The following is a 15,373-nucleotide window of genomic DNA, read 5'->3' as shown; positions in this document are numbered from 1 at the left end:
ATCCTCCTGTAACTACATAAAAAGGTCTACCAGAACTCTAAGATCAATTGTCACGCAGGTCTCTCCAACCTTATCTCCTACTTCTTTCTCTCTAATCCCCCCCACCAGCCTAGCCTCCCTCTAATGATTCATGGCAGAGCCTTTGCACTTGCTCCTTCTGCCTAGAATGCTTTTTTCATCCACATCCATACTGTTCACTTACCATCTTCATGTCTTTATTCATCTGTTGCCTTCTCAATGAAGTTTTCTCTGGATACTAAAATCACAAACTTCCCAATACCCTGGTACTCTGATGTATCCCTGCCTGTGTTGTTTTTTCCTAGCACTTATCATCTATATATTTTACTTATTTTGCTTATCTGTGTCCTGCTACTGAAATATATGAGCTATAGGATTAAAAACTTTTGTCAGCTTTGCCCCTGTTATATCTTCAACATGTGGAACAATATCTAGAATGGCACACATTTCACAGTATGGAGACTTTCAGTCTCCAGTGAAAGCATTACTAAGTTATTTAAAGCAATATTACAAATGCAAATAATGATACACACTAAATAATGTAAATATTTTATACATAATAAAAGCAATAAATATTTTATAATATAGTAAAAAATACAAGGATAAAACCAGTACAGTGGAGCTAGTTCTATTCTGAAGGCCTTGTGGGGCAAAGGGAACAGAATTCAAAACCCACATTAGATGCAGTGTCTAACAGAGGACTCTTCCCCAAAAAGCTGGTATACCAAACAACTATACCCTCGAGGTTAAAGTAAATCACAAATAAGATCTTAATTTTCCGGCCGGGCGTGGTGGCTCAAGCCTGTAATCCCAGCACTTTGGGAGGCCGAGACGGGCGGATCACAAGGTCAGGAGATCGAGACCATCCTGGCTAACACGGGGAAACCCCGTCTCTACTGAAAAATACAAAAAACTAGCCGGGCGAGGTGGTGGGTGCCTGTAGTCCCAGCTACTTGGGAGGCTGAGGCAGGAGAATGGCGTAAACCCGGGAGGCGGAGCTTGCAGTGAGCTGAGATCCGGCCACTGCACTCCAGCCTGGGCGGCAGAGCGGGACTCCGTCTCAAAAAAAAAAAAAAAAAAAAAAAAAAAAAAAAAAAAAAAAAAAAAAAAAAGATCTTAATTTTCCTACGGTCAATTCCTTTCAAGCTCTTCTTGAAAAAGAATAACAGAGAAGTGAATCAGATAGAGTGCTTCATTAAGGTCAACTGCTTGGGCGGTCCAGACACCCAAGACCTTAAACTCTGTGGGCTCAGACAGGTAGTACTTCCAACCAACAGCCAAACAAAATGCAAACTTTCCCTGGGAAGTGTCCAACCAACAGCCAAACAAAATGCAAACTTTCCCTGGGAAGTGTCTGGCCTCAAACTATTCCCACAAATAATTTCCCAAAAGGCAGCAGGTACAACAGGAATCAAGAAACCATGAGCCAAGAACAATATAAAAAGAAAGACAATAAGAAAAGACCCACTTAAAATCCTAGAGTTATCGGACATGGACTATGCAATAACTAAGCAAACTTGACTTTGGGAATTGAAAAATTATTAAAAGTGACATAGATTTTTAAAATAACCAAATGCAATTTCTACAAATAAAAATATAGTAACTGAAATTTAAATTCAGTGGGCAGGCATAACAGTAGCTTAGACACAACTCAAAGGATCATTAGTGAATTGAAAGACAAATCAGAAGATATTATTTAGGATACATATAGTAGGTGCTATAATACTGAATAAACAAAAGAAGAATCAAACACAAAAAGCAAACTACAAATTATGATTATGTTGACACTTTTGTTCTTGCTCCAAAGTTTCAAAAAGAGAGTGGTATGGTTGGGTGCAGAAACTGAACAAGATAAGCATATTAAAATATATTGAAGGATAGAAATTATTAAAGTGAGCAGGCTGCAGTGGTTTTCTATATAATGGAGATGGGAAAGAAGGAAAGAAAATGGAGAAAAGGAAGAAATAGAAATAGAGAAGGAAGAGATGGAAATGAAGGAGGAAGAGATGGAAATGGAGGAGGCAGGAGAGGGAGAAGAGATGAAATACAGGAGGAGGAAATGGAGAACAATGGAAGAGATGGAGGGGAAAAGGAGGTGGATGGAGGGGAAGAGGAGGTGGATGGAGGAAGCGATTAAAATAGAGCAGGAAAAAGAGGAGGAAGAGACTGAAGGAAAGAAGGAGTAGAAGAAGGGAGAAGGGGAGGAGGAAAAAGAAGACCAAGTTAAGATAAGGTTTTGCCTTTTGTTACCTCAAGTAACACTTGGAAACTGTCCCCAGCAAGCACTGAAACACTATAGGCCCACAATGACGTGTCTGCATGCCTGAAAGTCAAAAGGCTCTGAAAACCCAGCTTTTGTCTTTTAAACTCATTTGGTAGCATAAAACTGATCTGAACTCAGCTTATGACAAAACATGATGTGAACTGACATGAAGCTATTTATGTGTATTCTACTCGGTATGAACTCACATACATTTAATGGCAAAAACATGGCTGGGCGTGGTGGCTCACGTCTGTAATCCCAGCACTTTGGGAGGCCAAGGTGGGTGGATCATTTGAAGCCAGCAGTTTGAGACCAGCCTGGCCAACATGGCGAAACTTCATCTCTACAAAAAACACAAAAATTAGCCAGTTGTGGTGGTGCATGCCTGTAATCCCAGCTACCTGGGAGGCTGAGGCAGGAGAATCCCTTGAACCCAGGAGGCAGAGGCTGCAGTGAGCCAAGATCGCGCCACTGCACTTCAGCCTGGGCAACAGAGTGAGATCCTGTCTCAAAAAAAAAAAAAAAAAAAAAACAAACCCAAAAAACATTAATGTGCTTGATTATAGGGTACTGCCCCAAGCCCAGCAGAAACAGTTACATAATGCACGGGGTATGACCTTGTTAATTTTCTAAAATCTAATACATTCCGAATTCCAAAACACAAGTGGACCCCAAGGTTTCAGATAAGGGTCTGTGAATTTATATTAATCATGCCTTATCCCTTTTTTTCTTTTTCTCACTTCAGGAAAGCCATGTATTGAAATGGCTTTCTAAACTTTCCACCTCACTTTTTTCTTTTTTTTTTTTTTTTTGAGACAGAGTTTTGTTATTGTCACACAGGCTGGAGTGCAACGGTGTGATCTTGGCTCACTGCAACCTCTGCCTCCCAGATTCAAGCGATTCTACTGCTTCAGCCTCCTAAGTAGGTGGGATTACAGGCATGCACCACCACACCCAGCTAATTCTGTCTTTTTAGTAGAGATGGGGTTTCACCATGTTGGCCAGGCTGGTTTCAAACTCCTGACCTCAGATGATCTGCCCGCCTTGGCCTCCCAAAGTGCTGGGATTACAGGCATGAGCCACCACACCCGGCCTCCACTTCACTTTTATGGGTACATGTATTCCAAAACCCGAAACTTCTGCTTCTCAAATTCATATAAAAGATGAAAAACTGCTCCATTTTACATGGCAAATAAAAGAGCAAGCCAAAATTTATACCACATCTCATAGAAAAAAAAAATACATCTTGTGTGAATTTTCTTCAGCGAAACAAACAGTTCAGTAAGAAGAACCCCCAACACCATGAATTTTCATGCATAAAATATGCTCCGATTCACATTAAGTAGTTTCTTATACCAAAGTTCCTCTTTTCCCTTGAAGTTGTATCCTTCCTTATTCTAATTAAAACAATGAACAACAAGACGTGGGATTTCTAAACTGTTTTACACTCTTGCATATCCAGCAGTGACTATGGTTATATCTAACAGCTAAATTACAAACTGAGATTAGGAAACAATAATCCCTATAAACTATTATACCACAGATGCCTCGGAAAACTCAAATTTCAGCTGTCTACACTTTCCACACTGTGCTTTTGCAATGGGAAGCTCTCCTTGGCTTTTCTCTAATCTCACAGGTACCTCAAGCTAAGTCTCTTCTGCTGGCTGTTCTTTCTCTACCCAACAATTAAATGTTGAATATTCTCCTTTTCTCCAGACTACACACTCTCTAAATGACCTCATTTATTCTCAATGGTTTTAAATACTTTCTATATGCTGACAGCTCTCAAATGTTTGTCTCTAGCCTAGACCATCTCTGAGTTCCAGACCTATACATCCAATTGCCTACTAGATATCCACCCCCATGGGTATCTCCAAGTCACTCTAATTTCATATAGATACGTAACACCAACATCATCCAAAACTGATCTCCCCAAGTCCTCCCCAATCCCAGTAAATAACGTCACCATCTATTCAGCTGCTCAAGCTCATAATGTTGTAACCCACCTCAAGTTTTCCTTTGACCCACAGAGATCATCTACCAACAGTTCTCGTGCTTAAATCCACCTATTTCTCTTTACCTCTGCTGCCACTCCTAATCTAAGGCCACACCAGTATTGTCTTTGCCTATATTACTACCACAGTCTATTAACTGGTCTCCTTGCTTCTATTTTTGACTTCCTTCCAAATCACAAAGTAGACAATATAATCCTCTAAAAAAGCAATTGGGATCAATGCCTGCCAAAATCACTAAATGAAAGGCTGAGGGGGAACTGTATAAAGGATGGATCAGGCTGGTAACACCTAAACTCACAGTTCAATATTAGCATCACAAAGAAAGACAATCAGACAGTGTATGCCTTCTGACAGAAATCCAAAATATCACACATGAGACTTGATTCTGATCAAGTCATTAGAAAAATTTTCAATTTTGAGGAAATACAGGAGATAAACATTAAAAAGCAGAAATATAAAAGCACCATACAACACAATAAAAAAATCTAGTGTGCAGGAAGAATATTTAACACATTTTTTTTCTTCAATAAATAAATGGTGGCCGGGCACGGTGGCTCAAGCCTGTAATCCCAGCACTTTGGGAGGCCGAGATGGGCGGATCACGAGGTCAGGAGATCGAGACCATGCTGGCTAACACGGTGAAACCCCGTCTCTACTAAAAAAATACAAAAAATTAGCCGGGCGAGGTGGCGGGTGCCTGTAGTCCCAGCTACTCGGGAGGCTGAGGCAGGAGAATGGCGTGAACCCAGGAGGCGGAGCTTGCAGTGAGCTGAGATCCGGCCACTGCACTCCAGCCTGGGCGACAGAGCGAGACTCCGTCTCAAAAATAAATAAATAAATAAATAAATGGCAAGAGGAGAAAAAAGTGAGATAAATCCTATAGATGAATAGAGCCTTAAGAGGTACCTCAACCAATTGCAATGGTAAACCTTCTTCAAACACTGATTCAAAACAAACTGTAAAAAGATGTTTATAAAACAATTGAGAAAATGTGAACATATTATTTGACACTAAGGGTTAAACTTTTGGTGTGACAATGGTATTGTAACTGTCTTTCTAAAAGACACTTTATTTGATATACATGATGAGTACCATGTGCACATACACACACATCTCAGTCCAGCAGAATACTACGGCTGGGAAAAGATAGGGTAGGGATATAGATGAATAAATACTAGTCATGTATTGATAATTTCTTGAAACTGGATGATGAGTAGTAATGGAAGTTCATTATAATACTCTCTATTTCTAGGCATGTTTGAAATGCTTCATTAAAAAATTATAAGAAAGTCAAGGATATCTCCCAGAATATAGGATAAGAGAAAGACATAAAACTGGAAAGTGAAGACAAAACATAAAAGACAGAAGATCAACCCAGAAAGTTCAATATCTGAATAATAGGTAAGAAAAGACTAAACTAATAAAGGGGAAAACTTACGAAAAAATAATAGGAGAAAGCTTCCCACAGCTAAAGAAAATCACAAGCTTTCAGAAGTAAAAGAATCAAATAGTAAAAATTTAAAACATCTTCAATTTAAACTAAAATGAAAAACTTTAGTAAAATTATTAGAAATTGAAAATTCAAGCACTTCAAAAATAAGACAATTGGCTATATTGTAATATTCACATGAAGATGCAGTATTCTCAGTAGCACAACCTTAGTTAACTATTTATTTATAAGAAAGTCAGTTCTATACAAAGCGGAATAGAGGCCAAGATATTTGATAAAGTATCTTGAAATTTCTAGGTAGATATAACTGACTAGTTAAAAATATATTTGAAGACTTTTGCCCTTTTATTTAAATGGGGTCCTTTAAAAATTCAAGACTTTGAACAGTCCAATGAAGTAAAGAGACAATGAAATTAAATAACACATGAATTAATGAAATTAATGAAATTAAATAACACATGCCATAATGGCCATAATATCAAATGCCATAATGGCCATAATATCAAACTAAATAACAAATGAGGCTCAGAATAAGGTTTACTTAGAACCTTTACAAAATTTAGTCATTTCAAGTACTTAAATTTTCAAGACAGTTTAGAGTATTGCAGCTGTAAGAACATCAATTGTACTATTCTATATGTATAAAGAAAATATGTAAACTTTTTCTTGAAGATTCAAGTTTATTAGCAACACCAGGTTTGAGGATATGTTACTATTGGTGCCCAACCCCCTGGATCCAAGGGGTTAAATGAGACTGCCTTAGAAGGATACTATTTATTCAAAGGTAAAGTATATGCACTTAGATGCCCTTAACACAGACCTAAAACACAGGATGGTTGTACAACACCTTCAATAGCTACAGCAGGAAGGTACTATAGGGTGGCTTTATTTTAGTCATTGTCTTTTTTCAATCTTAGTGCCTGCTACTTACTGCCTGTATTACTGCTAATGCCCAGTCTTCTGTCCCTTGTAATTTACTTTTTCACCTTACAGACTTCTTTTCCCTCTATCAATGTTCCTACAAGAAAAGTTAGCCTTCCTGCCAGTAAGTCAAATGGTTGCTTTCTGTCATTAATTTAAATTACCCAGTCCTAGTGTATCACAAAGAATATTCAACAGCATAGAAGAGAGATCTATTTAGTATTAATTTCTTGTTATTATCCTATAAACAATTGTAGATCAAGTTATATATATATATACACACACACACACCAAGTTATATATATGTGTGTGTGTGTATATATATACACCAAGCTATAGATATGTATACAAATCAAGTTATATATATGTGTGTGTGTATATATATATACACCAAGTTATATATTAGTTCGATGGAGTCCCAGAAGGCTGGTCTCTAGAAAGTCATGGTTATATCATCGCTTGTACATACATTTTTAAAAACTCATTTTTGGAATAACAGATTGTCTTGAAATGTTAAAAGTTTAGAAACAATCTATTTACAACAAAACCTTACTTCTTTCCAGCCACTCTGCAGCATAACAACAAAAGGCCAAATTCCTCTTGCCTGCTTTTTGAGGCAGACTGCAGGGCTCAGCACCACATAATAATCCTACAGGTTTTTAACTCTATCTGGTTTGACTGACCAGAGCTACTGCATGATTATATGACTGCTTGGTTTAATACTCATGGGTAAGGGTGAGGACAACTAAATTGAAAAGCCCCCCAAACCCGCCCCCTATTCTTAAGTGAAAGCCATTATAGTGCTTCACAAATCCAAGTTTGCCTAGATATAAAACTGCTAATGAAATCTTTCACGTGGTCTTGAAGTTAAGCTTACATCACATATTCAATAGATAATAGATTAATAACTGGAATATATAAAAAGCAAGTATAAACAAACAACAACCAAAAAGTTGGCTACGATGCTGAAAGGCATCTACCGAAAAGGAAATATAAATAACCAAACATATGAAGATGATCAATCTTATCAGAAAGCACAGATGTTTATACAGGGTGAGATATTTTTCAACCATCTGACAGGCAAATTTTAATAATAACCAGAACTGAAAAGAATGTAGGACAGCAGGCACTACTGGTGGGAGTGTATGTGTGGCTTTAGCCTCTTTTGGAGCAAATTAGCTATACCTAACACAATTCTAAAATGAATGAAAACTTTGATTCAGAAATTCCACGTCCAGACTATTTTAAGAAATATATATGTGTGTGTGTATACACAAACACATGTGGTTTGTACAAAGGTGCTTATTTCAGAACCATTTAGAAAACTTATATATAGTAAATAAATTTCCATAGAAGACAAAATGGTTATAATATGTCCATACTATAGAATATTACAAACCGTTTAAAAAAATGATGCAGAATAACACAATGGTATTTTTTAAAAAGCTCCATCCCATACTGAGTAAACACAGCAAATGGCAAAATTACATTCAGAATGGTATCATTTATGTAAACACAGTCAAAGCAAAACCATATACTTTGATACTTAATATGTACGTAAAGGCACAGTAACAGGTAGAAAAAGACAGGCTCCATATTAATAAAAGTGTTCTCCTCTGTTTATACCTGGGATCAGGTCTTGAAGGTGGTTTTGAAGGGATTTTTGCTTTATTTTCATTGTTTGAATTTTGAAAGGGCAATGACATTGTATATTAAGTTCATAATTAAAATAAACAAAAAACATCAGGTAGGGGCACTATAATCCATTTGTTTTATATGTTCCTGTTTTATATGTTTACATGACTCTGGTATAGTGTATGTGCATTGGATGTGACAAAGACTAATATGCAGGAGTATATATCAAACTGTTAACAACTATATAAATTCCAAGATAGCCTATTACTATATACATATCTTTATTGTTTAAATTTTTTATAAAGGTATACATTTTTATAGAAGAGAATTAGCTGAAATGTTATCCTCTCATCTTCGTCAGAGGTTACTTTTTAAAAAAATAATCAATATATTCCTAAACAGTCCAAATGTTATGTATTATCTAAAAAAAGAAAAACAAAGTAAACATAAAACTATAACCATTGAACCTAAAATGTTTAAGAAAGAAAATAAAATCTGGATATGGCCTACACCAAATGCAACATTTAGAGTTATCTACAAATTAGGTTTTTTTTTTTTTAAAAAAAGGGAGAAACTTGGCAATGCCCTTAAGTATATGAGAACTTATTTGTTAATCCTGCTTTTGTCTTAAAAATTGATAGCTGAAAAACTGTTTTCTCATTTATTTCCATAAGATCATATAAAATGGTTACATAAATTCTTTGAATAAATCATGACGATATGCCAAACCAAATTTTCTATCAGATTTCCATTTAAATGTACATTAATAGTTTAAATGACTGTCTACCAATACCATCATTTTGATACATTTGTATCCTATCCCTCATAGCCCCTAGGGGAATGACTTTTTAGAAGAGTTCACTACATACATAGTCAAAGAAGGCTGAAACCACTAAGAGTTAAAACCTCCAGATAAGGACCAGTCTTCCTTAAGAACCTAGCAAAAAAACACTCAAAACATTTTTGAGGAACTTCAGATTTCCCTTCATACATATCTGTGATGTTGATGTGATTATAAAGTATATCTCTAGGCCTCATAACAGAAAAAGGTGTAACGGAAAAAGAAAAAAAGCTCAAGTATTAAGTGTTATAATGGAAAATACCAAATGCACATTTGGGACCCTAGATTTGGTTCTGGTTTGCTTTCTGTGCCTGGATCTGGGACATATTGTCTCAGCAGGTCTCAGTTTCCCAATCTGTAAGATGGAAATACCAAAATACTCTGAACACTTCATAGAGTTGTTCATACCTGAGGAGTTAATATATATCAAGTATACAAAAGTGCTTTGGAGAACTATTAGGCATTATAGAAATAATGTGTTTTTAAAATTATTCTTACCAAACTGAAACACTGGCAAAAATCTATTTTTAATCAAATTACACCTTGTGCATCTTAAAAGGTTAAATATTTTCTAGAAAAGTGTTTACTAGGGACACTGACAATTAACAATCATATGAATTAAAATAATGCCCATAGCAAGCCATTTTGCTTCCTTAAATATTTTACTTCCACATAATTCTACTTGTATCAAATATAACAGGAAGGATATCAAGCTAGCTAGTCAAATCCTCCTGCCAAAATCTGTCATTCCTCCAAAGGCAGTGTTCTTCCTCTAAGCTTCTGCACATATTCCACGCTTCTTCGAATATCCCTTCGTATCTACCACCAAGACTGAAGCTTGCTTGGGTTACAAGGTAAATTGTCACCTTATACTTGCCAGATCCCACACAGATACATCAAGTAAAAAAAGACGTCAAATGACATGCACACACATGCATAAATGCACACACAAGTGTACACACACACACAAACACACAAGTGTCCTTCATTCTTTAGGGAGAAATGTATTTCTTACACAGCAAATGATCGTCACCTTAAAAGGAAGTGTATAACACAAGCAAAAGAAGAAAAATAAATCTTACTCACCATCTCCCATAGCCATTAGATGGTCCAGGGAGCTCTCTCAAATCAAGAGGTCAAATAGCACAGCAAATAAGTACAGCTCAGTGCCTGCGCCACTGGGCTCGGCCTGCAGCCTGCAGACACCCGGAGCACTGTGTGACCCAGGCCTCGCTGCAGCTCTGCACCGCAATAGCCAACAGCTGCTACTCCACTTCAAAATAAAAGTCTGGGGTCTTGCTGAAAACCCTCGTTTATTTAGCAGAGCCTAGAAGGACTTGATTAAGATTATTCTTTAGCTGCACATATGCTGTTGGATACAGGTTATGATGTTTCTCCTTGTACTGGCTGCCTGAAATTTAATCTAAGAAAAGCTCTGAGAGCCAATAAATGCCATCCCGCTGGGGGACTTTTAATGCAATCATCAAAACACAAGGCATGTGTTCAGCAATCATTTTCTGCTTCCCTAAAGATATCCATGTAATCAGTAGCAATCACATGATCTGATGGATTAACTGATTTGCGCCTTTTTAAAAAGGTTTTCATCCTTTTGTCGTTACCTTTTAATATTTACAACAGAAGACAGCTAGAAGTGCACAAACAGGAATAGCCCAGTTTCCATGATTAACTGCTCTCATTATGCAGGAAGCATTTCTGGCTGCCGTAAACAAATCACGTCAAAGGCAGCCCATCAAAGGCTGCTCTGTGTGCGGACAGCAGGGCCACACGGAACAAAGCTTGCTTCTGGTGGAGACAGAACCTAGCCAATGCGCAGCTGCAGGGGCGCAGAGCACCCTCTATCCAAGCTGCAGAACCATCAGCACATTGTCAAGCTCTGAAGGAAGGTCCTGGAGCTCATGGTCACAAACAGATACATTTTAAAAATCAACCAAAGAAAAGAGCTGCTTTGCTTTTCACTAAAGGGTATGTTATAAAAACATACAAAACTAGATTGGAAGTTATCTTATTGACTCATAGAAGCCAAATATTAAGGTAATTTCAAAGCCTCATTTCCAGGCTTTATTTTATTGCCAGCCTCCAAGAACAATTCTTTTCCTAGCAACTGTTTCCAACAGAGAAGCCAGAAAATACTTTACAAGGACTGCATGGCCAAGACTGTATTAGGTCCTACACACACACTCGACAAATAATAATTATGCATAGTTTTTTTCACGGTGAAAGAGAAAAGGATTTGCAATTACAGCCACCAACACTGTTAGTGTTTACATCCTTGGTTTGTGCAGGAGACTGTCTGGAAAGCTCCATAACGACACCACAGTCTGCCATAATCGCAGGGGACCTCCAACTTTCAGTCTTTTCTTTCCTACAGGGCTGGTGTTCCCTCCTTCTAGTCACAATCTGACAGATTTTAAGTCCGGTTTTCTTCTAATAGCAGAGCTAATTCTACTGCACTTAGGGACTCTGCCTAACTTTTAAATGACAAGTTGAGTTCAAAAAACCATCAAATACTCTATAGCTCACTTATGACTGTTCAGATGACAACTGTTAGCTATAAAAAAGTTGTAGCACCTTTACAACAAATCCTTTGGCTTCTGGTATTTAGTAAAATGATTTTTTTCATCATAAAACACTCTAAATCAATATGCTGTAAGATATGTGATGTTTCATTATTATGGTTTCAGGCAAAGACACACCAAAAAATTTTGTTTACCATAATAGTTTCTGGTCACAGAATATCAAGTGGAACAAATTTGAATTGCATGCCATGTTTGGACCCAAAATAATTTATTTTGCATAAATAACACCAAGTGAGGGAGAGAAAAGGTAGTATCTTCAACAGCTCTTTGTGTGCATGAACTATTTCCACAAGATTTCATGCTGAGCTTTTACTCTCTCCTAAAATGTTTTCTGTTTCTATCACTTTATTTACAGTTTTAGTTTTAGTGTGCAATAAAAATGAATCAACAAAGGCCTGAAAATTTTGTGGGGAAAAATTGTGCAGAAATAAAGAAGAAGTTGAATTAAACTCCATGATATTACTTTACGTACAACTTCCCTTCAAATTGTTACTTATAAAAATTTGTTTTCAGTATTCAATTGATATATTTTTCTACCTGGGAAAACAACTCAAGTATCATGGGCTGGGATAAAACACACCATAATTTTTCTCATCAATACTGGTGAAAATAATATTTTCATCTAATGGTCTTTCACTTGGCACAGGGTATTTATGAATAATTTAAACTCATTAAACAAGGCGTAGTTATATTTCCTCCATTACCAACTGTAACCACATTGTATATACTTGTTTATGATCTATCTCTATCACTAGATTACAGGTTCCTTAAGGGGAGAAATTTCATTATCTTCTTCCTGTTGTGACATGATCTAATTTACATTTTAAGAAGATCCCTATGATTTCTCAGTAGCAAATGGATTCCTGGGGGCAAACATGGAACAGAAGTCTACAGAAGTAGTCCAGGCAAAAGCTAAAGGAGATTTAGAGAGGATATTAGCAGTGGAGATAGAAAAAATAAGCAAATTTGGAATATGTTAGTATTTCAGAAGTAGAAATGTTTGATCAGTTAGAATAGGAAATCAAGTCAGGTTTCTAGCTTGAGCTGATGATGGTGCCACTGACTAAAATGGCTAAGACTGGAGAAGGAACAGATCTGAGGGGCAAGAAAAGATAACAGGTTTCACTTTTGGACATAGTAAGTTGAAATGCCTATTAGGCAGCCAAATGGGAATGTCATCAAGGCCACAGGCTACTAAGTCTAGACCTAACCCAAAGGAGAGATGAATCATGGCTGGAACTACATATTGGGAATCATTAGCAAAGAGTTATCATGTAAAGCCTTTGGGCCGGGTTGGATCACTAAGAAAGAGAATAAAAACAGGGAAGAGGAGGCCTGGGCCCTGGGATTTTCCAACATGATAAATAGGTTTCCTTCTTCTAGCATCTTCTTGTTAATTAATTCATTAAGGAATTTTTCAATAACAGCATATTATCATCAAAAACATTATGACCAATATAGACTTTAACTTTCACATTTGACCATAGTTGCAATATTCAGACTGTAATTGTCAATGCAAACAATCTTTGAAGTCTTCTTCTTCAAAAAAAATAAACGCCAGAGACTAACTCTGAACCTCCCTGTTTATGGAGTGATAAACAATAGAAAAAGGAATGGGAACTAAAGAATGAGAAACAAAAAAGCTCTGTTTTGAAGGTAACAGAAATAATGTCACAAAATACAAGAATAACAGTGCTTTCGAAATAAACCACACCCAAACAATGAATACCTCAGATTTTAAAAGTATTCTACTTTTTTTTCCTTAGAGTTGTAACTACTTAGTCTGAAATACACAAACGATCATGTTATGAAAACACACAAGTTCAAGGATCTTGTCTAATCTCTTCCTACTGTTTCTGGTTTCTTTAGAAATTGACAGAGGTAACTGCTAGAAAAATAAGGAGAAGGTACTTATAAAACACTTTCTATTCAGAGAAGTGAAGTGAGAATCTTCTGGCATTCAAGGTGAGGACTGGTAGCACTGAAGTCAATTTATGCTTCTGGAACTAAGTTTAGATGTGGGTAAACACATTCTTTCTAACACTCACTTACTCCTTCTGACTTCCTGTAACACATCCTCAGTCTTGGTTTAACCCAAAGAACAGTAACTAAATTTTATGAGTAACTAGTTTTCCTATTATTTGACTATAAATTCACACACCAAATTTTTACTCCAACATCATTTATATTACTAAATTAACCACACTCTCTTTAATATGAAACTACTAGGTGGAAAAACAACCTATATTATCTTTGGAAACAGAATACATTTGTTACATATATGGCTAATTAATATTTAAAGTCTCAAGTATAAGCAAATGCTACCCAACAAAGCTAATCATAATTTATCAACTTTACAAAAAGGAGAGGAACCACAAAAATCAAGTCAATACCAGATATTAACTCCAAACATCCCTGAATTCCAACTTGGTCTCATTCTACTTAAGAAGCCCAAGGTGATTATGCTAGTGAAGTTCCTGTGTATGAGTCTCTTGATCAGTATCATCCCAGATAGTCTATATACAGAACCCATCAACCCCACAATTTCTGTTAAAGACAACTAAATAAAACAATTATTCTAGGTATAAAAACACATTTTATGCATAGAAAATGGAGGGCACGAAGGTCATCATACCTCGACCCAGAAGACACAAAATATAAGGCAGTATCACCAAAAAAAAAAAAAAAAAAGAACAGTATCATTTTACACAACTGACCCACTATTAAATTTTCACTCACTCCAAAAGAATCAGAGGATGGATAATTGTCAGCAGGATGTAAATATTTTGTTATTATATCTCAACTAAGTTTTCAGGCCACAAAATCAACTCTTTTGAACCAGTAATATACATTTTAGTGCCTAAAACTTTGCTAAATAGTCTTAGAAATATTTGAGAGCTTAATTACTCTTACCTTTGCAGACACTCAAAATCATACCGCCTGAACTTTGCACTTCATCAAATTTGGCAAATATCATTTCTAATCTGGGAATAAAGAATAAATTGTGTTTGTTTGATTTTTTTTTTAACATATAGATAAAATAGAAACAATTTCTTTCACCATTCCCTTAGAAAAAACAATTGTACGGATTCAGCTAGTTTTCTATACAACTCTCTTTCACAATTAAATCACTGAAAAAAGACACAAAACCCATCTCTCTTCAGTTGAAAGAAGTCAAATATAGCTAGGACTACATATTTGCAGGTATGTTTGTGAAAAGACAATTTTTACACAAAGCAGTTTCTCATGTTTCATCATAAAATCAATTCTCCAAATCCATCAAAAATATTCTAGTTTCAACCTCATAATAAGTCTACTCAGTCACCAAGACATCTTTTAAAGGCACATAAAAATCATGCCAAAGTAACTTAAGGCAAACAAAAACAACAAAATATCAAATATCAAAAACTAAAGAGATGGCTAATGTCACTGATAATCCAATGCTTTCCCTGTTTCACATGACTATTTTCATACAACACCAATTCCACTGGTGCTTCTAATTTTATATTCAGGATAATTACTTTCTGCACTTCTGCTATCACTTTTCTTAGTTAAAAATGTGTTTATTACAAAAGTGATGTACATTCATTATAGAAGAAAATTAGGAAATATAAACAGGAACAAAGAAAAAAA

General features: G+C 36.1%; 1 protein-coding gene across 41 annotated transcripts in view; it reads right to left on the bottom strand.

Moving 5' to 3' along the window:
- CLASP2 (cytoplasmic linker associated protein 2) overlaps nucleotides 1–15,373 on the bottom strand; it is a 217,789-nt gene that overhangs the window by 157,951 nt on the left and 44,465 nt on the right. For 24 of the 41 annotated variants that reach the window (XM_077991295.1, XM_077991306.1, XM_077991296.1 and 21 more), the window contains one exon: nucleotides 14,654–14,724. In XM_077991295.1, the coding sequence (XP_077847421.1) occupies nucleotides 14,654–14,724 (71 nt within the window). Of the gene's footprint in view, nucleotides 1–10,229; nucleotides 10,364–14,653; nucleotides 14,725–15,373 lie in introns of those variants that run through there. The other 17 variants (XM_077991322.1, XM_077991324.1, XM_077991334.1 and 14 more) reach the window with 1 other exon arrangement.

Source organism: Macaca mulatta, chromosome 2, assembly GCF_049350105.2.
Source record: "Macaca mulatta isolate MMU2019108-1 chromosome 2, T2T-MMU8v2.0, whole genome shotgun sequence".
Lineage (NCBI taxonomy): Eukaryota > Metazoa > Chordata > Mammalia > Primates > Cercopithecidae > Macaca > Macaca mulatta.
The sequence above is the reverse complement of the archived record's forward strand: the minus strand, read 5'-3'. Positions and strand labels throughout refer to the sequence as shown.